At 47.5% G+C, this 24,260-nt stretch overlaps 1 protein-coding gene across 2 annotated transcripts in view; it reads right to left on the reverse strand.

The window, feature by feature from the left end:
• Positions 1 to 1,771: 1,771 nt before the first annotated feature.
• Positions 1,772 to 24,260, reverse strand: part of VILL (villin like) — a 33,647-nt gene continuing 11,158 nt past the window's right edge. The window contains exons 2-21 of one of the 2 annotated variants that reach the window (XM_042043066.1): positions 23,974 to 24,055; positions 22,422 to 22,496; positions 20,203 to 20,399; positions 18,206 to 18,314; positions 17,774 to 17,884; positions 16,178 to 16,377; positions 16,012 to 16,090; positions 14,561 to 14,659; positions 12,842 to 12,995; positions 11,743 to 11,843; positions 11,337 to 11,474; positions 10,644 to 10,802; positions 9,603 to 9,782; positions 8,532 to 8,677; positions 7,688 to 7,832; positions 7,170 to 7,358; positions 5,399 to 5,467; positions 4,775 to 4,786; positions 4,262 to 4,525; positions 1,772 to 3,020 (exon numbers count right to left, since the gene is read on the reverse strand). In XM_042043066.1, the coding sequence (XP_041899000.1) occupies positions 2,907 to 3,020; positions 4,262 to 4,525; positions 4,775 to 4,786; positions 5,399 to 5,467; positions 7,170 to 7,358; positions 7,688 to 7,832; positions 8,532 to 8,677; positions 9,603 to 9,782; positions 10,644 to 10,802; positions 11,337 to 11,474; positions 11,743 to 11,843; positions 12,842 to 12,995; positions 14,561 to 14,659; positions 16,012 to 16,090; positions 16,178 to 16,377; positions 17,774 to 17,884; positions 18,206 to 18,314; positions 20,203 to 20,399; positions 22,422 to 22,496; positions 23,974 to 24,042 (2,610 nt within the window). In that variant the 5' untranslated portion in view covers positions 24,043 to 24,055 and the 3' untranslated portion in view covers positions 1,772 to 2,906. The remainder of the gene's footprint in view (positions 3,021 to 4,261; positions 4,526 to 4,774; positions 4,787 to 5,398; positions 5,468 to 7,169; positions 7,359 to 7,687; positions 7,833 to 8,531; positions 8,678 to 9,602; positions 9,783 to 10,643; positions 10,803 to 11,336; positions 11,475 to 11,742; positions 11,844 to 12,841; positions 12,996 to 14,560; positions 14,660 to 16,011; positions 16,091 to 16,177; positions 16,378 to 17,773; positions 17,885 to 18,205; positions 18,315 to 20,202; positions 20,400 to 22,421; positions 22,497 to 23,973; positions 24,056 to 24,260) is intronic. The other variant, XM_042043067.1, reaches the window with a different exon arrangement.

A 24,260-nucleotide genomic window follows, 5' to 3' on the forward strand; every position in this document is an offset into this window, starting at 1 on the left:
ATTTTGTTTTAGGGAGCCATGGGATGAAGAGCGTAGGTGAAGGTGGTCAGATTGTCTCAGCACCAGCTCTTGTGGGGCAAGTTAGAAAGAAAGTCTTCCCTGTGAGGGCAGACAGGCACTGGGAGAGGTTTCCCAGAGGAGTTGTGGATGCCCCATCACTGAAAATGTTCAAGGCCACTTTGGCTGGGGCTCTGAGCAGCCTGGGATAGAGGAAGGTGTCCCTGCCCGTGGAACCTGTGAACACATTATTTGCATTTTTGGGGTGGCAGGATTAGATTTCAGTTGGATTATTGAGCTAAAGCCCTCACCTGCCTGCTGTGGCCAGCACTAGAGAAGCAGGGAACCAGGATGCCAGGGTCAGGGTGGGCTTAGATTGATTGCACAGAGAGGCTGGGTTTTCCTCTGCCTGTTGTGCAATTAAATGAAGGTAGTAGGCAAGATCCATGGGAAGAGAAAACATACCTCATCAGGTAGGAGCTGTTGGGGGAAAGCTACTATAGCCGGGTGGGAGAGATGAGATGGAGATGGGATAGGGAGAGCATGATAACAATGCTGCAAGGTCTTCTCTCTCCCCTGAGGAAGGGACATGATCCCTGTTGTTATTAAGTGAGCTCATCTCTGAGCAGATTAAGAAGTGCTGGAGCCCCACAGGAGGGAAGAGCTCTGGGGAAAAGAGCAGCAGAAACAGAACATTGCCACTAACATCACAGCAAAAGGTGTGGAAGGGAGGAGGTGGGAGAGGATCTTTGCTTTAGAGATCAGAGGCAGGGAATAAAAGCAACTCTCCTATGAGGAGAGCAGCAGCACTTTCCATCAGGCCCAAATATCAGGCGGCTCCATGGTCTGTGAAATCCCAGGCTGGTTTCTGAGTGCTGGCAGGAGCACTCCACTTGTGTTGGTGAACCTGGTGGCCACAGGAATGAAAACAATTTGTAGCAAACTGGCCTAATCTCCCTAATCTGACTGTATTTTTTCTGGTCTTCATTTGATTGTGTGAAGCTCGTTAGGCCCACAGGTAGGTGGCATTCCTGCATCTTACTGGGGAGCACAGGCAATTCATTAATTTGGGAGCTGTCAGGAGCACTCCTCAGTGGGGCAAGGCAAATCCTGCTGATACCAGCAGTGCCAACAGAGGTTGAAACGTGGGTAATGTGCACTGATTGCATCTCATGTGAGCACAACAAACAGGAGCAATCACACAGGTAATTCAGCTGATTTGTGTCTCTGCTTGATGCTTAACTTACTCTGCACAGGGGATTTTAGTGGGTTTTGGGCTGGACCCTCAAGCAGAAATGGGATGAAGTGGTGGCAGGAACATAATGGGGGTTATCTAATGTTAGTACCAATTCTTAAACACAAAGTGCTATCCAGAAGACCCCATCACCTGGGGGTCCCTGCTGCAGCCCAGCCAGATGGTGACACTTCAGCACAATGATGTGGTCCTGGGTGTTGAGTGAGAGCTCTTCACCCCTCAACCACCAGCCTGGAGCTCCCCAGCTCCATCCCCACGTCCCTGCAGCTGGGCTGGGCGGTCAGGCCAACTGCTGAATAGTCTGGTGCTGCTGCTCATTGGCAATGGGGGCTTCAGGAGCAGGATACATGGGGTGTCTGGGAACAAAAAGGGCCTCACCTCTTCACCTTTTTCTCTACTTTTCAAAACAAATTCCAAAATTCCATCGATGACCAGGTGTTTGAAGGATCTGTGGCCCTGCAGAGCTTTCATCTGCTGCCATCCTACCCCCCCCACACTGATCAAGGACACTTCCAGGGCTGCTGCTGCTGCTGGATGTTTATTTGGAATCACTGACCAGGTTGGAAATGGAGTAAAGCTGCAAACCCACATTGTCAGAGTTTTTAAGGCGGTGTTTCTTCCTTTAGTTTACAGTTTTATCCCGTACTCACTGATTGCTCACACTTGCCTCTGCCCTCCCCATTCAGACTGATCCCATAGTGTGGAACCAGCACTCTCAGCCCCACGGACATCACAGGGATGGAGCCCTGATAAAACCATCAGTAGGCCACCCTCTGCCTCAGGTCATACCCAAAACCCTCCTGGCTTCCTCGAGCCTCTGGTCTGTGGGCAGATGGACTCTGACATTCACCTGGGTGTGATCAGGGAGGCCAGGTGAGATTGTAGATGCTGTCTGAATGAGAAGAAAGTAGAGAGAGTCTTGACTGGCAGTCAAAAATCGATATTTGTGTCTAGCCTTTAGTGCCATCATCCTCTTGAAATAGATCAGCTAATAAATATGCTCACAGTAAGTGCTTTTTTTCCCCAAACCAGGTTCTCATGTGTTTTATCTGCCCTGGGCTATGCATGTTAATCTAGATCTCATTCTTGCTGTTCTTTGATGAGTAGTTTTTCTACAAGGTGAGAAGGGGCAGAGCTACCGTGTCACTCCACAGACTACCCCATTGGGCAGCTGGCTACTCCATTACCTTTTTCCTGACCTCAAGGGTCCCCCTCCATCCTCTTAGGGCTTCCCTCTCTTCTCCCCACTCAGAATTTACACAGCAGCTGCAAATGGCCTTTGTCATGACTAATTTTAAACTTCTACAAATGAAGGAAGATCATGGCCTCGTGCACGTGGCAATTTGCAAAAGAGAGAGGAAAGATGAGGCTACAACGCTGTTGCATGGCACACACTTGTCTTCGTGGCTATCAGCAATAAAGTGTCAGAAAGAGGCAAAAACGTCCTGTCAAGCTGTTCCTGAAAAAGGTTTTGCCTCCTGGGGTTCTGGGTTTGCAGGGAGAAAGGAGCCATCTCCTGAACAGTGGCTGCTGGAATAACTGCGTTGGATTGGGGTGCTGGGTTTGGATCATTGAGCAAATGCCTGCACGTCTTCTGTGCAGCTCCTAAGGGAGCAGGGGTTGGTCCCAGAGTCATTGGATGCCCCCTGCGGTCTCAGAAGAGTCCAAATTGTTTCTTCTCGTTCTGCTGCTTCCATTTGGGCATCTGGTAGAACTCATCCTTGGACTTCCCAAAGATGTCGTGGAAATCAGCATCGGAGAGATAGCACTGCAGTGAGGAGAGAGCAAGGACAGGTCAGCTTTGGCTTTTGCAGAGCCTGGGACACCCCCATAGGCTGCATCCCCTCCCCACCGTGGCAGTGCTGACCTCTTACTCCAGGCCAACAGCTCCTGTTCAGCTCCCTGTCCTCGTGGTGGGAAGTGGAACATCCCAGCAACTGTTCCACATCCCACTTCCCAGGGAAATAAAAGCCCACCAGCCCAAAGAGATGCTCTGGTTTTGAGCAGTTAGCATGCTCTGGCTGGAATTTAGTCCCTGCTAATCATACTGTGGCCAGGATGATTTGTGGTCCACCAGGGAAGCTCTGCTGGCCAGAGTTTTGGGTGGTTCCTTAGGCAGTAATTCACAGTGAAAGCATCTCCCCCTTGCTCACTCCCCTCCCCTAAAATATTCACTGGAAATGTTCACTCCCATTGCTGGAAAGACATGGTTTACAGAAAGCAGGATCGTCAGGGATACTGAGAAAGGCCCTGTGGGAATGGGAGGTTGAGTTTTTTCCTGGCATTTTGGGTAGAAGAACTCATGTAGAGCCCAGCTGTGGATCATGACTCTGGCTGTGGGTGCTGGCCTTTGCCAGATTTGCTGAGCAAGATATTGATCAAACATGGATTACAGGGAGTAGAGGCAATCTACCCTCTGTCCCTCCCATCAGCTTGCTTGGATTCAGCTGCAGACATTGCCAAAATCCTTGGGCTGATCGAAAATCTGGAATGTGTCCTTTCTTCTGAAATTGAAAATTGATGAAATGCAAGCTTTCTAACAATAAAAAAAAAATCCCTTCTGGGAGGAGTTTCAAATGAAAACATTACCTACAGCTCAAGAAAAATGCAAATTATGGCTTTGTTCTCAGCTGTGATACCTTGTCCCTGTCCCTGTGAGGACAGAGGTTGGGTGGCAGAGCAAAACAACATTACCAGATGAAAACAGTTTCTAAAAATTACTACTTAAAATTCTTTTTTTCTGCCATAAAACCCCCGTAATTACTTCAACTAGGCTAAAACCATCACAGGGTGTCCCTGTCCATGGCAGGGAGTTGGAACTAAATGATATTTAAAGTCCCTTCCAACCCAGCCCATTCTATGAATTTCCTCACACGAAGCTCCTGTTTTTGGTGACACCTGTGTGTCCTGCCAGTGTCCCCTTGAGTCTGAGCAGGACTCAGTAGTCTAAAGTAAACTTAGCCAGTTCCAGGTTAAGTTAGAAAGGCATTAAACCAGCAATGCTGCCACCTCTTTTTTAGTGGGATCCACGCCTTCTGGAAGTTCATCCACCGTCCTGTGCATCAGCACCTCTCGGGAGTAAATCTCTTCCCCGTTGGGCACCATGGCAGGGCTGCTGAGGCTGTTGCTGTTGTAGTTGCTGCTGTTGCTGTAGCTGTTGCTGTCACTGTGGCTGAAGTGAGATTTGTACTCTGAGGAGGCACTTGCTGTACCTGAACCAGCCAGGTTGGAGGTGCTGAGGGTCCTCTTGTTCAGGCTGAGGTTGTTCAGGTCCTGACAAATGGAGGAAAACACATCAGGATGAGATGCTCTGGCAGAGCAAGTTGGGGATGATCCCAGGATCTTTCTGCTGGGGTTGTGGGGGACTACTTCTGGCACAGACTGTCTGTAGCTCCAAAGCAGCAAGGGGAAAGTCGCAACTAAAGCGTTAGTGCAGTGCCTCTGTAAATGCTACACCTTGGTGTTAGGACTGCTAAAAGCACACACTAATGAGAGCTCTTACAAAGAACTGAGGATACTTACAGCAGTCTCATTCTTCTCAAGATAACATCAGGGGAAGGCACATGTGGGATGACAGAAGGCGAGGTTAGATGTCTACCATGTCTAAAATGACTAAATTACCTGCACGCCCCTCCCTGATGAGCCATCTGTCCTCATCCAAACCTGCCACTTCCTTCCAGCCTTCATCCTGACCCTGCCCAGGGCAGAACTGACCCGTGTGACAATGGCATTTGGGACTGCTGGGACCTCATTTCCTTTGTGCTATGGAGGATCCCCCACTGGGTTATGCCCTTCTTGATCGGGGACCCTTGCTTGAGATCTCAGGGGCTCCACCACTGCAAACTCTCACAAAACATTTAACTGCACCCTCTTTGAGCTGCACACACCTTGATGTGCTCTGCATTAAAGCAGCTGGGCAATGTCCTGCTCACAGATGCCTCTGAGGAGGACTGGAAAAGGCCCAGGAGGTCTGGGTGTATTTATGGGTAATTTATCACATCTCCCTCTGCTTCCTGCAGAGGAGCTCTGACCCTGGAAGCCTGAGGCTCTCATCCCTGCCCTGATCCTGGTGTGCAAACAGGCTGGGGGATGTGGTGGTGTTTGAACCCAGGTGTTTCCTACTTGCATGGCCAAGACACAACTCACCACTTTGATCTCGGATATGGCTGACACGTCTCCCAGGCTGTTCTTCATTTCCTCGTAGGACTTGCCATCCTAAAGAGAGAGCTGTGAGAGCCATGGGCTGCCTTTAGCCCACACTCCTGGTCTGTAATGGGCTCAAGAGATCATGAATTTTACAGACCAGTGATGGCCACTGAGGTGGCAGCTCCTGCAAACCTCAGCCCCTGGAATCAGGAGACTGCCAGAATTTGAGCTTTCACTTGAAAACAAAGAAAAAAAATGGACTTCAGCCTTTGTAGTTGTACAATAACAGGTGAAACCAGGAAACTTAAAGACTTTAGAGCAGATGGCAAATGAAGAGAAATAATATTTACTGCTCGGTTTAAATCTTTTATATTTTAGATGAATCTTGCAATGCCTGAAATAATATTTCTCTTTTCCCCTTTCCTGATTAATTTAGACAAAACAGATTTTTTCAAAGCCTCAAGTCCTGACTTCTTGTAATTAGGTGCCATGTATTACCAGATATCTCTTATTTCCTATTTAAAAAAAATGGAATATGCTAGATAAACTGGCAAAGCTCATGACTGTGTTTTCCTGAGCAGCCAGGAGATGTCAGTTCTTCACAGAATCATTCAACAAAGTTTCCCAACAAGCACAAGCAATGTAAACACATGGACTGCAGAGAAAACAGATTTAGACCCAAAACTGAGCAAAGAACACACACCAGATGTTTCTGGGATGTCAACAGTTTGGATGGCTTCTCTGTAGTTGCTGAAGCTGCCTACAGGGGATATTTTTAGAGGCACATATTTTATGAACTGTATCCTTGTTTTTCAGCAGTTTCTCAGAAAAAAAATAAAACAAACCCACAAGTTTTGACCTTTGTTCTAAGCATCAACGTATTTTTAAGGGTCATTGTGAGTTGCTGTCTTATCTCTCCAGATCCAGCTGTCAAGACAGGCTCTTCACCACCACACGGATTGGGAAGAAAGACAATGCAAACCCAGATACAGGAAATAAAATATCTCTGCAAGAGTTTCCCTGCAGTGTGAAGTCCCAGGGAAAGAGGGGAGAAAGGAATTTTTCTTTCCCAGTTATCTTCTGGGGCAGGTTTCCACTTCCATACAGGGAGGAGCTGGTATTTGTAACTCTGCTTTTGAAGGCTGGTGTGCAGGAACCAAGGGTGACCTTGCTCAGAAGCTCCTGGGCTCTGATGGGTTTTCCACAAACCTGAACACGAGACCTGTCTGCTCACATCTTTCATTTCTCCACAGTTTGCCCTTAAAGCTGGGTCATAAATTTGCCTCTGTGGTTGCATTTTCAACAACGAACTTTTGTTGGTTTGGTTTGGGTTTTTTTTTATCCTTATGATGTGGGGTGTGTCTGTCTTCTCTCTGAACTTGATTTTACCACCTGTAGTCCCCACCTCTTTTTGGCTGAAATAGCAAACCTGATTTGGAGCCTAATATTTATAAAAATGTGAATATTTTGAGTTGAGGCACATTTATTTACATTTACAAAAGCCTCAGTTTGACCAAACAGATACATTTTGTTGGTGAAGGAGCAGAAGCTGCTCAGACAGCACCAGGAACTCATGTCCCTGCACACGACAGGAGGTTGGAACTGGATGATCTTTAAGGTGCCTTCCAACCCAAGCCATTCCATGGTTCTGTGAAGCTCAGGACATGTCCTAGCGAGGTTTGAGTCCATGCATCATATACTCACTGACAACAACACCCTCTAGGCTCCACTGAGAACACGAGTGCACCACAGGGCTTTTCCAGCAACTTACACTCCATTTGTAGGGGTCCCAAGCGTTGAACCATCCTGTGAAGTTGAGGGGTTCATAGCCCTGCTTCACCAGGATGATGGGAGTGGCCAAGTCTCTCCCAGCCGGATGGGTCTTGAGATACTCCTTGGCCGAGGCAATCGCCTCGTTCCTCTCCTGTGCGTTGGAGGCTTTGCCAACCCAAAGGAAAATCTGCAAGGGGAGAAGGTGTTGAAGGTCAGTGAGCCTTTAGAACCTGTGAAGACGTGGCTGTATGTTCTCCCCTGCCAATGGGAGCAGAGACAAGATCGGAAATGTGTTTTCCCAGTATTTCCCTGTGATTCTGAGCCCTGATTTACCCCCAGCCAAGGAAGATTTTGCTTTTGAGACAGGCATGGAGCATAAATATCTCAGGTATATCTTACACATTTCAAGGTAGATGGAACCAGTCATGGGCCGAGATTCAACTCAATACACACCAACTAAAGCCACAACCTGTTTGAAAATATGTCTGGGGAGAAGGGGAGGAGGCTTTTGCTGACCTCTTCCCATGTGTCCAGCAGCATGACATCATCTTCATCCAGGTCCTCCTGGCAGAACCCGACCACCTCCGTCATGATGAACCGACCTGTCTGGTTGGAGCACTCGAAAAGGCGAGGCTGGTAGTGTGTGACCTGCTCCTGGAACCTGCCTCATGCATGGCAGGGGGGGAAAAAGCAAGAAAAGGTGGAAATCTTTCCCTCCTGGCTTACTGCAGGGCCCTGAAGCTACATGTCGTGGCCTTGAAGGAAGAGGTGGAACATGGCATAAAAGCCTGAAAGTCAGCAATATCAGGTTTCAGGGGATTCTCAGAGCATTTTAAGGATTTTTAAAGGTAATTTTTTCTGCATCCAAGGAGGACAAAAGCAGAATTCTTCTCTCATTGTGGCAACGAGCCTGACGTCAGGTGAAAGCCACACCAGATCACTTTTTTGCAAAGGAAACAATCACCTGCCCAGAGGGCTGGAGAAGTCCATGTTGTTAAAAATCAGATTTAGTATCACGATTCTCCTGGGGCTGCTGATGACAATGGCTGGAAATGGAGCATGTGGTTCCTGCAGTTCTTAGGATGAGATATGGGATGAGTTTACTGGGGGAAAAGGAGAATGTAGCACACCTTTGTCTGCAGGTTTTGGACCTGTAGCTCCTCATTCAGGAGAACTCCTGGCCCAAAAGCCAGGAAAGAAACATCTTGGTGTGGTTTCTGACCAAGGTTTTGGTGATATTCTGGCCTCGTGCTCCCTTTACAGAGGACACAGTAACAAAGTATTCACTTTCCTGCAAAGTTTTGATGCCTTGCTTAATGTCCCCTAGCCAGGCCCAGAGGAACAAGCAGGTCACTATTACCTCTTTTCACTGGCATAAGGTGCTTTGCCTCCCAGAGCTTCCCAGAACTCTGCAGGCTCCTGTCCTTCCAGAATGGTGTGCTTGTCACGCCTGGAAACAATGTCAGCCACCATTTTTGCCATCTCCCGCTCATCTCCGCTGCATCCCTGCGTTCAGGATAAAAGATTGAGGTGGAGTCAGGGACAGACTGGCAGAACTTATCCATGGGGAAAAGCTGGTTTAGTGCTCTGGAGAGCTTTAGACCTGCTTGAATACTCTTGAGGTGATCACTCAGAATCCATTTCTAGTCCTTGAAGGAAAATTTAGTGCAGCCAACAGCACCTAGAGCAAAACTCACAGAATGACAGAATGATTTGGGGTAGGAGGGACTTTAAAGATCATCAGGAACACCTTCCACTCGAACAGGATGCTCCAAGCCATATCCAGCCTGGCTTTGAACACTTCCAGGGATGGGGCATCCACAACTTCTCTGCTTTGGTTTGATCTACCATCTCATCCTGACACACATGACTGAAACAAGAGAAATTAATTTGCTCTCATCCTGGCTGATTTCTTACAGCTGGAAAATGTGGGGTGGTTCGTTCACCTGAAAGCTGTGTGAACAACTACAACGTGGTGAGGCGAACCCCAACGTGGGTTACTGTTGTGGAGAGGGCTTTTGCTGCTGACCCTCCACAGACAGAGCCCTTTCCTGTGTGCACATTTGTCAACTGAATAATGAAGTCTGGAAAAGACCTCTATGATCATGAAGTCCAACTGCCAACCCAGCACCACTAAACCGTGTTAATCAAGTGCCACATCCACACGTGTTGAGGACTTCCAGGGATGGTGACTTCACCATTTCCCTGGGCATTCTGTTCGAATACTTGGTATCCCTCTCTGTTCAGAAATATTTCTTAATATCTAATATTAACCTCCCCTGCTGCAATTTGAGTCCATTTCTCCACTGAATTAATGGGCCACCTGCCCAAGGATTCACCTCCATGACCTAGTGGAGGCAGGAGACTCAAGCCCCACCTCAGCAATTCCGGATTCCTTTGGCTGCCTCCCCATGTCTCATTGCAGACTCACCTTCCCACACCACAGGTAGCAGACTTGGCTGGTGGTCAGCAGGAAGACATCATTGGAGTTGAGGGAGGAGGCTCGGGCTGGCACCTCTGTGGCCTTTGTGTTCACCTCATCGGTGCCCCTCACCTGGAAGAGGCGGATCGCTGGCTCGGGAGAGCTTTTCTGAGCCCGGCTCGTGCCACCCTGCAAGGAGAGAGAGAGGGAAGGGTGGTACTGGGAGGTGAGGAGGACACACAGATCCAGGGTGTGATTGATTTGAGGAAGGCTTGGGGCTTGCAGCCCTCCTCACTGTTGCAATGATGGACCATTGTTCTGCACTAAGCAGGCAAAGAAATCCAAACACCTGCTGATTCCAGGTCAGAATGAAACCCACATGGCACAACTCCCACATTTCTCCCTGATTACTGAGCCTTGACCAGTTCCCATCAAGATTCTCAAGATCAATGTGACCAGATTTTGAAGTCTGTAGGGGATTTGCCATGCAAACTGGGCAAGGCAGCTGGACCCTGCTTTCCACCTGTGCTCATCTTAGCTGAACATCTGCTGTGGAAACCATATAGAGGGACCAACACTGAGAGCTGAGGGCAATCCCCCTCTCCCACAGTCATTTGGAATTTCTCCACCACAGATGTCAGCAGTCAAGGCAGAAAGTGAAGTGGGTTGGTAGTTACGTGATGTAATTCAGGCAAGGACAATTCAAATCAGGTTTGTAGGATGTTCTGGAGGACTCTTTCTGGACAGCAGCATCTATGATTCACAGGATTACTTCCTTATTATAACTGCAAAATATTTCGGGATGGAGTTGGAATGAACATCACACATCACTGCTGGAGCTCAGGGGTGGACAACTGAGTTGGGTCAGTCCAGCACTGTGTTTACAGCAAGAGTGTTCAGACTGCTTGGGAAGTACTGAAAATGTCCCCTCTGCCAGCCCGTGCAGAGCTGGCAGGCTCCTTTCCTGAATATCAGCCCATTTTTACTGGACTATTTCCATTGCAGCTGCCAAGCCATCATTGGTGCTCCCACCTCCCAAAGCCACGTTACCTCGTAGATGACCAGCTTGCCCTTGAAGATGGCCAGGAAGTGCCTGGGCTCCTTGCCCATTGTCACTCGCACCTGCACAGCCTCATCCCCATATTTCTTGTCCAGCTCGATGGCATTGAGGGCACAGGCAGTGATTTCATCCACGGAGGCGTGGCGGCCCTGGGGGACAGGGAGGTGAAACATGCAGTGGGATGACAGCAAGGGTACAAACCTCTTCACAATCCAACATCTTGCCAATCCCAAAGTGTGTAGTGTTGTGAGATCAGAGTTAAAACTTCCTGATCTTTAAATTTCACTGGCATTCTGGTTTTGTAGACTTTAAAGCCCCATTTTTGAAGCTTCTCTCTGCATGAAAATATACTTTAAAAAGGAAAGCAGAGATGTTCATATACCCTCAAAACTCCAGGAAGTGAGGCTTTAAGGGACAGTCTGACTCCAAAGTTTGACCTCAGCACTGTGAGCCCCATCATCCTTCACTCTTTCTGACTTCGTCAGTGCTCAATCCGATGCCATTTCGGGATCAGTGTCCATGCTGCCTACAAAGGACAGCTTGGGGTATTTGAAACTGATGGGCAAAGGGTATCTGAGTTCTTCTGGATGCTTGGGTTGGGGTTTTTGTGTGCAATTACTTCTTTCAGCTTTAGGCTTGTACATCAGGCACAGCACAGTACCCTCTGCTCTGCTTTGACTTACCTGCCACATATAGAGGACGTAGTGGGGTCTGCCTGACCTCAGGTAGGTGTACAGGACCAGGTAGCAGTCACCCCCGTAGAACTGCCCGTATGCCTTGGGATTCACTGGCTGCATTTGCAAGCCCTCAATCCTCCACACCTAGGGAACGGAACAGCTCGGTGAGCAGCAGTGGAGTCAAGGTGAGGACAGAGCACAGCCCTTTGGCTAACACACCACTGAAACTTCAGGTGTTCTCTCATGTCCTGTCACTGGTCACCAGAGGGAAGAGCTCAGTGCCTGCCCCTCGTGAGGAAGCTGTAAACTGCCATGAGGTGCATCCTCAGTCTCCCCCAAGCTGAACAAATCAAGTGAAGCTTGGAAACAGGCTGATTGCTGCACCCTCTGTCAGCCAAAGGAGCTGTCTCACCTCAATCTCCCCAGAGGCATCATCAAGCATCCTCTGCTCAGCTGCGAGCTCTGGTCTGGCATGGAGCTGGGTGGTGTCAAACTTCACCTGCTCCACCTTGGCTGTGTGTGTCAGCAGAATAAAAATAAGAACACAGTGAATGCACAAAAAGACACAAACCCTTCCCATCATCCTCACACACAACCATTATACAGCCCAGGTTTGCAAGAAGCCACTCCTGCCCCCAGTAAACCAGTGTTGATTTTGGGAAATGCAAGAGCTCACACATTTCAGTGTTGACCTGTTACAGGTGGGAATTGGCCATACAGCATGTTCCAGTGATGGCTGGCTGGTAAAAATATTCGTAGCCTCCTGACTGGAAATTCTTGATTGTTCTCCAAATCTATAAACATTTCCCTCCTTTTAAAATGTTGGTTTCAGAAATAAAATGCCTACATTTCTCCAGCTCATGACAAAGAGAGTATTGATGGACAGCACAGAGAAAAACAGAGATGGAGAGAAAAGAGGGAACTTGCAACGGAAAGAGATTTGTGGCTCTCAGGCTATTATTGATGGAGATGTTCAGCATCTCTGTCACCTCCCCATCATTCATCAACAAGTTCTCTCTCTTTGGAACTGTTTAGTCTTCGGGGTTAATGCATTGCAATATTCCCTTCAGCAGCGTGATAAATACACCATTTACACCCGGTGCAAATACAGCATCGTTCCACTGACACCAGGAGGGGATCGGATGGATGCCAGTGTAAATTAAAGCAGAAATCCTTATCAGGCTCAGCATTAGCCCTTTATAAAGGAAATTTGGAAGTTCTGCAAGTGGGAATCTTACATACAATTGTTCAGAGGGGAGTGACTCTCTGCCAACATTCACATTTAAGATTAAGTGGCAATTTCGTTCATATAAGAAAATTCAGCAGAGCTGAATGTTACTGAGATCACAAACCCTTTCCACCTACTGAAGGAGATGGAAAATACAAGGCACTAGGAGAATGTGTATTAGACTTCAAGATCCTGAAGGCAGGAGACAGCTGATGTGAATGATGTTCCCTCAGCTATTGCTCAGCACAGGTAGGAAAGACAAACCCAGGACCAACGTGCTCACCAATTTTGCCAGTAGTGTAGACCTTGCCCAGCCCTTGTGTTTCATTCTTTTCTGTCCACCTCTGGAAGAGCTGTTTGAACATGGCTGACTCTGCTCCATCATTGATCACCTCGACGTTGGTGGATGAAGGATAGCCTTTGGCCTGGATAAAGCCCTGGTGGGGTTCAGAAAGGTCATTAGTGGGGACACAGTGAGCTTTTTACAGATATAAGAGGGAGGGTGTCAACCTGAACCAGCCCCAAGAGTGAACATCCCTCACTGAATACAGGGCAGGATTCACCCAAGACTTGCATTCAGACTAATCAGAGGTGACAGCAGACTCTTGCAGTAGTATCCATGTTTATTTCTGTCTTTAGGGGACTGAACCCTACCCCTACCCCTTTTCTCCAAACTTTTTGTCCCTCTCTAAGCCAGGAAGACTGTCTTGCCTGTAGCCTGGTAGCAAGCATGGGAGTGAAGGGGTGGAGGCAGCTAAGCACCCCAGAGCATGAAGTCTGTTCTGAAGGGATTAAACTCTCACAAATCTTTTTTCTTCTTTTTTTTTTTCCCCAAACCCATATCATTTCTTTGCAATAGTGCTACTACTGAGTTAAAAGATTACTTCAACAGAGGTGCTTGATACAATATGAGTGTGAAGAACATATTCTGCCTTCTGCCACAATGCCAAAATCCTTGCTCAGTTTTGGGAACCGCTCTTGTGTTTATCTCAGCAGGCTCCAGGATGACCCGAGGTGCAGTGCTGGCAGCAGTGGTTCGGGGAAGGAGCCTGATTGTGGCTTTCTGAGCATCCAGCTTCAGCTGTAAAAGCTGCAACCACACACTGCCCCCAAGGAAAAGCAGAGCAGATGGTCCCCCCATCCCTCCCACCTGCCACACTGAAAGAAAGACATATCTTTTGTTCTACATGTGTAGCTCAGGGCCAGAATTGGCAGAGCTGATTGCCTACTAAAACAAGCCTGAGTCAAGCTCTTGAAAGGAGCACAGAGGACAGTGAGATAAGTTTTAAGGCAGAGCTTTTTTAAGCTTTTATTCTCTGAGACAATAGCTGCAATCCTATTGAAGCTGGGTGTCTCCAGGTAGGACCTTACTGAAGGTGAAACCACTGAAATTCCTTATCTCCTAGTTAGATCGCCTGGAAGATGAGGCCATTTATGGTCCTTCCATAAGTAAATGGCTAATTAGAAGTTTTGTTACCCCACAGTCTTCACTTCAGCATGCCAACTTGTAAAAAAATACCAAATGCCTTACTTGCTTGGGCTCCCTTGAGGCTAATTTTTCTGAGAGGAAGAGATGAGGAATGCTCTGACAGAAAATAACACATGGATGTCAGAGCCCCTTTCATATCTGTTTACCCACCTTTTGACCATGAATTTGTCTAATCCCATCTTGACCCTGCTGATCCTCTCTGACTCCACCATCCCTTGAACCAACAGATTCCAGAAGTTCACTATTTACCACGTAGAAAAGTATTTCCTTTTATACTTTATTTTCTCTAACCATTTTTTTCTTAGTTTTAGTGGCAGGTCTTAGTCCTAGCACAATTTGATGACTAACAAATTTGTGTTTATGTCATCATGCCTCCCCTAGACATTTAACTTCTCTCTCTGTTATTACACAGGCCAGCTCCCCAAGACCTACACTTAATTGTAATTAGTGGTCAGATCTAGATCAGCACATATCAGCCACCCACGACATTGTTTGCACTATATTACAACTCACCACAGCTCGAGTGAATGCTGCTTTTTTCTCTTCTGGGCTGGAGGCTTTTCCTCTCCAGACATAAATTTTGAAGCCACCTTGGTCTAAAATGTAGCAGTCCTGAGGTTAAACCGAAAAAACAGGAAAGAGAAAAAACCATATGTGAAAAGCTCTGTGCAGGAAAAGCTCATCATTTGTAGCCTGATCATGTTGGATCCTTCTTGAAGACTTAGGTTAGATGTATATCTAACTCACTTCTCTGCCTTGCAGAGCTTTAACCCTGGTGCAACCATTATCAGAAGTAACAGAGGATGAATTTATCATGGTTCATAAATAGAGTACAACTACCACCAACCCCACAGGGCAGGGGTCCACAGGTGTGGGCACATCTTGCCCAGGCTGCAGATTTATAATTGTAATTAGTTAAAGTATGTGTTTTTCTTAGGCATTGCCCAAAACTGGCTATTACCACCTCAAAGAAGAAGTTCTCAAACCAAAACCAACACCACCTCTAAAAGGGACCAGGAGAAGTGTATGCTGAAATATCACCCCCAGCCTGCTGCTGGTGGTGCTCATTTACACCCAAATCTGCTACTAAAGGAGCAGGAAAGGTCCAAGTTAGACGTGAATAATCTGCCTTCATTTAGATCCCTGATCTGGAGCTGAAAGTGTTGCACTGCTGTGAACGCAGCAGGACCCGAACCCGAAGGGGATGAGGTGTGTGCTGAGCCCATCCCCACTGCAGAGAGCTGGTGCTCCAAACACGCTGTGGGACCAAAGGCTGCTCCTTTTTCAAACTGAACTATGAAAGGAAAAACAAAGGCTTCATATGTCTGCAAAGGGAGGCTGAGGTTTTAACAAGGCTGACATCAGGATGAAAAGGGGAGCGGGAGGCTTGCGGCACAATGCTGCTTTGGAATAGGCTGGTCTGCACTGCAGAGAATTAAGGATGAGCAATTCTCTGCCAAATTTTAGTCAGAGGAAAAGCTTCTGTTTTCTGAAAAACTCTGCACACAGGGTCTGTCATGGAAATCTCCTTCCAGGGTGGGTCACTGAGACCAGCCACTTGATACAGCAGGAAAACAAATCTCCCTGGCTTTGTGAGCAGGGTATTTATTTGCTCCGGAGTCAGCAGAGGGAAGGCTATCCCTGAACATCAGGTATTAAGAAGCCTTCATTCCATCTGGAATTTATTCCTGGTATGCAGCTCTCCCTCACTGTGATTGCCAAGCTAATATAATCCTTGGCTGAGAGCATCAATTTGCCATCTCTTCTTGGAACAGCTTCAACACACCACCTACCTCCGGCTGCTGAGATTGTAGCAGGGCTAAGCTGTCCTAACCTAACAGCAGGGCTAAGTTGTCCTAGTGATGGAAGGCCCAATAATTTCCAGAAAACAGGTGCTCAGCTGAAAACAAAGTGAGCCACAGCCTCCCTTTCTCGCTGGAAAGGCCACTCTGGCTTTCTCTCACCTCGTGCTGGAGCAGATCCTGCGTCAGGGGCCGGGTGGCCATCTCCTGCACCACCAGGTCATTATCCTTCTCATAGACACTGCAAGACAGAGCCACCGAGCTGAGTTAGACCCCACAGAGCCCTCTGTGAGAAGGGATGGGGTTTGGAGCACAGCCCAGCACTTACTGGTAGAGCCGGACGTTCGCTTTCTGCAGCTCGTCTGCTTTGGTGTCGGGGATGCCGTCGCGGAGCTCCCCGCGCCTCTCGCCCAGCACCATCCTCATGATCTGCATCAGGTCTGGGGAGTCCCTCTCGTTGTCAATGATGCCAATCTGGGCACGGCCGCCCCTCTCGCTGTCCCTGATGCTCCGAGCCAGAGCAAGACCCTGCACAAGGACCCGCAGGGGTAAGTCCTGACACACACCACAAATTCAGCGAGCCCCGGACCCCAAGCAATGACTGAGAACCAACAGCCCAAGCCAGGTTATCACAGCTCTCTGAAGCTCCTAGTGTCCTCCAAATTTAGCTATTAAAGAAGCAGATATGTCTGTAATGCCTGGTTATTAACTAACTCATAGGAAAATATTGCTGATTGTAGCCGCTGCTGATGCGGCTCCCGCAGGGCACAGGCGTGTGGGAGCCACAACAGGCACTGCCTGAGTGTGACTGTACACAAGCAGGTCCAGTGGTCTCGTGGGATGGTCTGGGGGAGAGATGCACACATGCTGAGGCCAATGAGGCAGGATGCTGCAGAGCTGCAGGACCCCGGCTGCCCCGCAGTGACATTTTACACTTAAATGTTTCAAGTGTTCAAAAAACATGGATGTCTTCTGTGAAAGAAGCAGCGTGAAATGTCAAGCAGCTAATTAGGCTGAAATCTCCATTTTCCATTGAATTTTTTTTTGTTCCATGACTCTTACTGCATTAGCTTTGAAAGATTCCTCTCTTTATTAGATGTAGGGAATGACCAGCTTGAGGCCTGAGATGAACCCAGCAGCCATGAACCTGCTCCCCCTCCTGTGCTGAGGATTGCTTTATATCTTCTTCAGTATCCACAGGATCTTCACTGTGCCCCAAAAATGGCATTCCCTATGGAGATTCCCCCTCTCCCAGTTCATCAAGGGACACCACGCACAAAGCAGACCCACCTGTCTTTTAATATTAAAATGACCACAAGCTCGGCCACCAGCTTTGCTGATGACCCACTGCCATATCCTGCTTCATTATATCTCGGTGTCTTGGTTCCTCTATCAGTAAAATAAGGATAATGATCCCTTTGCAAAGTGCCTCAAGAGCTATAGATCTGACCTATCAGCACCTGGGTAATGCACTCCTGCTTGTCTCATACTGACCAAGACGGAATTTCCTGTTGATTCTGTAAACAAAAAATTAAAATTAATCTACCCTGTGGTGGTTACTGCAGCTAACCCTGCTGGAGCTGCTGACTTTCTAACCCTATGCCGTGCAAACTACAGGGCACAGAGGGATAGAGATGAGCTCCAGAGGGAGCTGGATGACTTTCTGGGGCTGGAACTAGTGATGTGCCCTTGGCTGCCTGTGAAACCCAGCCTGAGGCCTGAAATGCAGCAAAGCACTTCCATAGGCCTCTAGAACCAGCAGATGGGCAAATATAAAATTTATCATTATTTACCTTGCTCATATCCATGTTGTTGCTCTTAAGATTTTCGCTGTGAAAACACTGTGAGTTTTTTCTTTATTATTTTTTTTCCCTAAGCATCAAAAAATGCCACCTTAAACCAAGTGACTTTCACCTGTACTCACCCTGGATTTCTCAGCAATGCTGCAGCTGGGTCCATTCCACTGGATCAGCACTTTACCAAGGTCCAGCAAGAAAACATCTCCCTTATTGAAGCTGTCCCAGGAGAGCGCTACCTGCCACAGGGAAATGAGAGAGTTTGGCAAAGTGGGCAGGACAAGGAGAGCTGCCATGTCACAGCCATGGCAAACCTGTCCCTGGGGATGTAAGAACAGTTTTGCAGTGAGTGCTCATTCTGCTGGCACTTGGCTCTTCACTGAGCACAGTGGCTTCTCTCTTGGTAACACCAAACCCTCAAGTGAGGACTTGAAAACTATCCTGAAACAGAAGTTCTTGTGCAGAAATGAGATACCCACCAGGCAAATCTGCTCAAAAATGAGTGTAGGAGGACAGGGAAGCAGAAATGGTCCATAAGAAGAGCAGGGTCTTCTTCTTACCTCTGTGGCTGACACATGCTTCTTGCCCTTGACGTGAAGAAGACGCTTGATGTTGTACATGTTGGTCTCCACATGCTTAAATCCTGAAGCCACTCCTCCCTTCTTGTAGCTGTTGTGTAGCAGAGAATAGAGTTAGAGCTGGTTAGAAAATACCTTCCCCTCTATCCTCTGAGAACATCCCAAGCTTTTGGCGACATCTGAAAAATCTAAAGGAAAAATAACCTCAAAGTCCTAAAATTGCAGTGGCAAATGCTGTGTTGCCTCACTGCTGTTCAGGGCCCTTATCATGGTGTCTGTCTGCCTCTTATGGGTGTTGTGTTGCTGCTGTGCACACAATTACAGAATCTTAAAATCATTTGGGTTGGACAAGACTTTAAAGGTCATCAATTCCAAGCATTAAACATCCCGGGAGAAATTGAACAGGCAGGTCAGGGATGGCAATGGAAACAAAACACAACCAAACTGAAAATCCCATTAACCATGGCAGTGGCATCCCAAAATTGAAATATCCATAAGCATTCAATTAAAATACGAAACAGACTTGGCAGAAAACAAACCTTCGGCTAAAATTTAGTTTTCTTCAAAATAGTTCTTCTATTACAGGTAGCTTAGACACGAAACTGTCGCCAGAAGCAGAACAAAACTGTGAACAGGTACAGAACACTGTCTGTCAGATTTTACCTCCCAATTTTTTTCTTCCATCCTTGAACACCACACTTTACAGTAGCCACAGTCAGCACTATTATCACATCATGCCACAAGGCCATCCCCTCTCTTGTGGCAACTTTGCACAGTCACATCACAAGAGGACACAACCCCAAAGGAAGTCCCAGAGCTCTTTCAATGTTTTTTGGGCAAGTCTAATCCACTCTTACATATCCTAGACCATTTTAGAAAACAGATCCATTGTTCACACTGCAGTAATAATTTACACAATGCAATTGCCACTTAGGGGAAAAAAGGGACAATTGTTGATTATAGTTTTTGCCATGTGGGTAATAGATGTATTTTATTGTAGCTGGAAAGGTACTGGCTACTGTGGTCAGAAATGTGATTCACAGCACTTTAGACTTGTTTGGCCTGGTGTAAAACATCCACAGAAGGATGCTCTGGTGATTAGTCCACCTGCCAAGGTGTGGAAAGAGCTCGCTTTAATTTCTCATTCTGCCTCAGACTTCCTGACTGACCACAGGGATATGGTTTAGACCCAGATGAATTCTAATTCATGCTGATTTCAGAGGCAGATAGGTTTCTAAATAGACTGGTTTCGAGAGTCTGATTTTCAGTCCTTCATTGTCCCTTACTTTAAGATGAGGCTAAAAGCACTTTTCTGTCTCAGAAGTCCTGAGGAGATTCATGAGAGGTTGTTGAGATGCACAAGACAGAGATATCCAGCCAGACTGGGATGAAGGATATTGACCCGGAATGGGTTTTCATCTGAGTTTCCTTCAGCTGTTTGAAACCAAGGCACTCAGGCTGTTTATTGCCAATGAAGATCTTCCTTGGAGGACAGTGACTGGAGTCCTTCCAAAAACCCCAGAGCGAGCAAACACCCTGGGATTGGACTCAATATATCAACAGTATATTCAACAGTATCTTTTAAATGATAGAAATTCAAACTTTCCTTCCACTTCCTTCCCAGTATGAGCCAAATCAGCACTTCACTTCAGGGTGGATATTAGTCTGAAGTGCTCTGAATGGGCACTTGAAAGTCTGTGGAGGAGAGGAACGAAGACCCTGGGGTGAACAAAAGGGAGGTTAAGATGCAATTATTGCAAATATCGGGGAAAATGACCAGTGGAAGAGAATGCCACGGCTACAAACTCAATGGTATAAATAATTCCTTCAAAATGGGAATTCTTTGCTCTGAATTTTAACCAATCTCAGTGCTGATCTATACTTTTCACATTTTTGAGCTATGGATGGCTCTGAGACATAGAGAAGCAGGGGGAACCCCAGGGGCCACAACCACCTGCGGGTCATTTTGAGCTACTCACATAATCCCGTTGCGGAAATAGCTCTGGAAGGTCTCGGACTCGTGTCCCTGCACCTCCCGGTGCTGCACGGGGCTGCCCCCGAGCACCGTGTCCAGCTGGGTGACGTACATGGCCGCGGCCCCTTGCTCATCCTGGGAGGAATCCTTCCCAATCCAGTAGTGCAGATCCACAGCGGAGCCGTGGGAGGTCCTTTTGGTCTGGAAGAGGTGGGAAGGACAAGTCAGGATGAAGACAAAGCCCATTTTTGTGTTTCGAAATCAAGTGACCACAGAGTCCTTCCCCAGTTCTGCCTTACTCCTGAGCACGGGGAGAGAGGACAGAGCCTCAGGTACTCCCTGGGAGCTCGGCCTGGAGCTCTCTTTATTCAGCAGAGCATTGATGGATTCTATAAACTGAACTGAAGGATGTTTCTGACTGATATTCTTTTATAACTCCTGTTATCAAGGAAAACTGAGCTCCTGTGCAATTACAAAAATTAATGTGTTCGTCTCGTCCTGCTCTTGTAGATTTTGTTATTAAGACTTAAAGCAGATTCTTTTCACTTATCACCTTTTGAAATGCAATGCACACTGCTATTTATTTGCCTGCAGATGCTACCCTTTCTTTCCTGTTGTCTTTCTCACACCACATGTCAGAGCAGCACAAACTGCCTCGGAATTCCTGCTGACTTGCAAAACAGACATAACTCCAAATGAAGCTGAGCCAGTGTGTGCATGCTGGGATTCATCTCATTACAAAAAAACCCAGCAGCCTAGAAAAAGTAGGCGAGCAGGCTGAGAAGAAGGTATGCTTAGTGTTATTTGAGTTGTGCCAGTTATTTTTCAGCACCCACTGTGTTAAATCCCATCGTGGACAGCTGGGAAAGGTAATAAAGGCTCATTTTATAAGGTGGATTTGACACTAAGTTCTGTTTATTTGCTTTGTGCAGTGATACCACAGCGAAACACAGCAGAAGGAGTTGAATAAAATACAGCTCTGTTCCTCAGGCACAGATAATTAATTTGTGGCAAAATTGCTCAATTTAATACATTGCTATTGAAGATGATCAAAGTCCCATTGTGCCACAGACAATCTTTGTTTGGGGAGACTCCAGTGAAGAAGCAGAATGCAAAGAGGAGTGGTTTTACCATCCTGTCTTCCAGGAAAAGGAGAGTGGTGGGCTGATTAAGGGCTCTTCTGCCTGGAGAAGTTGTTGCAACAGAAGCTGAGCCTGTGAGCCTCAAAATCCATATCTACACTCTCAGCTCCCTGCAAGGAGTATTCTAAGCATATGTTCGTGGGCCTGTAACTCAGGCTTCCAGCACTCAGAAGGTACCTTAAAGGCACGTGTGTGGGGAATTTGAGCAGAAGACTCATCCTCTGGTGCTATCCCAGCCTGCTTTCCCATCCTGGCACATGGCAGGTGTGCACGTGGTCCCTGTGGGGCAGTGGAGGCATTGCTGCCTCCCCACTGGCAGAGATGTTTGCAGGAGGCACACTCAGACCAGGAAATGGGAAACGCTGCTGGTTTCCACCATATGGATGGGTTTTGGTACAATGGGACCTGGGTTGCTCTATGCAGATGAAGAGATTTGGAAGGGATTTTAGGAGGTGAGCGCAACACATCATCCTCCTGCCAATATCTGAGAACACGAGGCAGTTTGCACAGAGCTGAGCTGGTTCTCAACAGTCCCTCGTGCTTCTGGCCAGCCCAGGTTCAGCTGGCTGCAGGTAGATCTGGATCAAATCTGGGTGGGGCTGATGGAGAGTCCTTACGGGGACGTGAGATGGGCTGCAGAGCCTCTGCTGCTGACGTGACACACGACATGGAACATCCTCATATCCCATATCACCTGCTAAAAATGAGACCCTCCAGCTGGTCACATCCCACATCCCCCAAGGACTCCCATAAACCATTTAAATGTGGGCCTTGACTGAGTTTTCCAGGAATGTACTGGTGATTTTGCCATGCCTGGGCATGACTCAGTTGATTGGAAGATAAAAACTTTTAATGAATTACTAAGTTAATGGTTCCTCTGAACTTCTGATTTACTAAACAGACAGTGTTGTCGCAACAGCCACGTGAAATTCAGATCCATGATTAGATGGTGAGCACACACGCACAACCACTTCAGCAGTGCTCTTCCCACAGGACAGGGTACCTAGGAACCCAGGCAAATCTAAATAAAAAGGGTCGAACCAGTTGCCCACCAGAGACCAGTGTTTGCTGTCTTACTTACGTGCAAAATGATGTAACAGTCTCCTTCAAAAAAAGTCCCATAAGCTTTTTCAGGTACAGGAACCATCTTCATGTTCTGTAAGGAGATCAGAGTTGGGGTCATTGCTAAAAGTGAAGAACCAGAAGTTGGTGTGTGTGAAACAGGACAGGCTGGGGTGCACAAAACACTGAGGTGACAGAGGTTGGAGAAGGAAGAAGCAGGGCTGTGTGTGAGCTGGGAAAAGCCACTTCTGGAGGGACTCTCCAAAATACTAAGGGGTGAGAAGGGAAAAATTATGAATTTGCTTGGACAGACTGACCAGTATATTTTAGTCTCCTTGCTTTTCTGCAATCCTGTGGATTTGGACCTGGAGGTCATGCTGAAGTGCTCCAGAGCTTGCATTTGCAGGGAATTTCCCAGGAGAGCAAGCACATCTCATCCTAGGTTTAGTTTTGGGCACTGTTTTTACTCAGTGCCCATGAGTTCAAGGACAACTTCCAGCACTTTGTTAGGATAACCACTCTGCCAGGGGTTCAGGACAACCAGCAGTGCTGAGAAAAGACAGAGCTGAGGACACTGATGGGTCCCTCATCCCTCCAGACCCTAATTGCAGACTTCCTCTGGCACAAGTGCGTAATTAACCAGCCATGCCTGCCCAGTGCAGGTGTCTGGATGTGCCACCCACTGGTCCACAGGCAGCTCCTGGGCTGGAGCTGGCTCTGTGGTTCCCTGAAATTGGAGACACGCATTCTTCTGCTGGCCCGACTTGTTTCCCAGCATACCAGCTTGACCCCTGTGAACCCACACGGCTCTAATTACAGATCCTCTGGAAAGCAGCTCAGTGCAGTGCTTTGGAGAGAAATGGGAAGGTGAAGGCCCTGGGATATTTGGAACATAGCTGTGACCTGCAGAATGTCACCTGGCGATGTTGGAGCCTCTTCCCACTGCTTCCCTGAGTGGATTCTGCACCTCAATCTAAACCCATTCTCATGGCAGGGGAACGTTCTTGGTGAATTGGGCCAGAATAAGGCAGAATTGAGCCCAGCTTGGCTCCAGTCTCAAATCAGACACCATCACCAGCAGAAGGTGATCTCACAGGCTGCAGGATCTCTCCTTGCAGTGACACAGAGCAGGAAAGGCACGGAAGAAGTACAAAGAGACTCCATAGAATGCCTTTGCTGCAAAGATAGGTGTCTTCAAGCAGCTGCTGGTGTAGACTAAGGCTGCCTATGGATAACCCATCTTCTTGGTGGAACAGAGAGTTTCTGGTGTGTTAAAGCAGCCTTGCATTGGCTCCAAAAAGGGGTGAGAAAAGCCTCCAGTGCTGGAGGAATGGTTTCAGTCCCACCACATTCCCGTTTCCTCAGTAAATATTATCATCTCTATTTTACAGAGCAGGAAACCAAAACAATAACATGGTGAACGTTTCATGGGGAGACACTGAGTCTGTCTCCCGCTGTATCTTATCTGTAGGACCCTCTTTTCCCACACAGATAACTGCAATAATTCATCTTTCTTAAAACATAAACACAGACAGATGTTCAGAGGACACGTGGCACCGCTCTTGTCCTACCTCTATGCCCCATATCTGCAGTCCCAGCTTTCTCTCGATGGTTGGGAGATTTGTGTCACCGTCTGTCATCCTGCAGTCTGAGCTAGAAGGCAAAGGAAGAAAAAACCAAAATAAATATATAACTGGATGTAACAGTGAGTGTGCTGGTCAGCTGGGTTGCTCTCACCATCAGTGGAGGTTTAATACAGATAATCCACACTTTGAAGTGTCTCTGTCTCTTTGCTATTAACAGTTAGGTGGGATGAACCCCCATTCCCAGGCTATCCATGCTCATGAAGGGCCAAGCC

Source organism: Corvus kubaryi, unplaced genomic scaffold, assembly GCF_017639235.1.
Source record: "Corvus kubaryi isolate FWS band 111438036 unplaced genomic scaffold, C.kubaryi_AGA036_p1.0 37398, whole genome shotgun sequence".
NCBI lineage: Eukaryota > Metazoa > Chordata > Aves > Passeriformes > Corvidae > Corvus > Corvus kubaryi.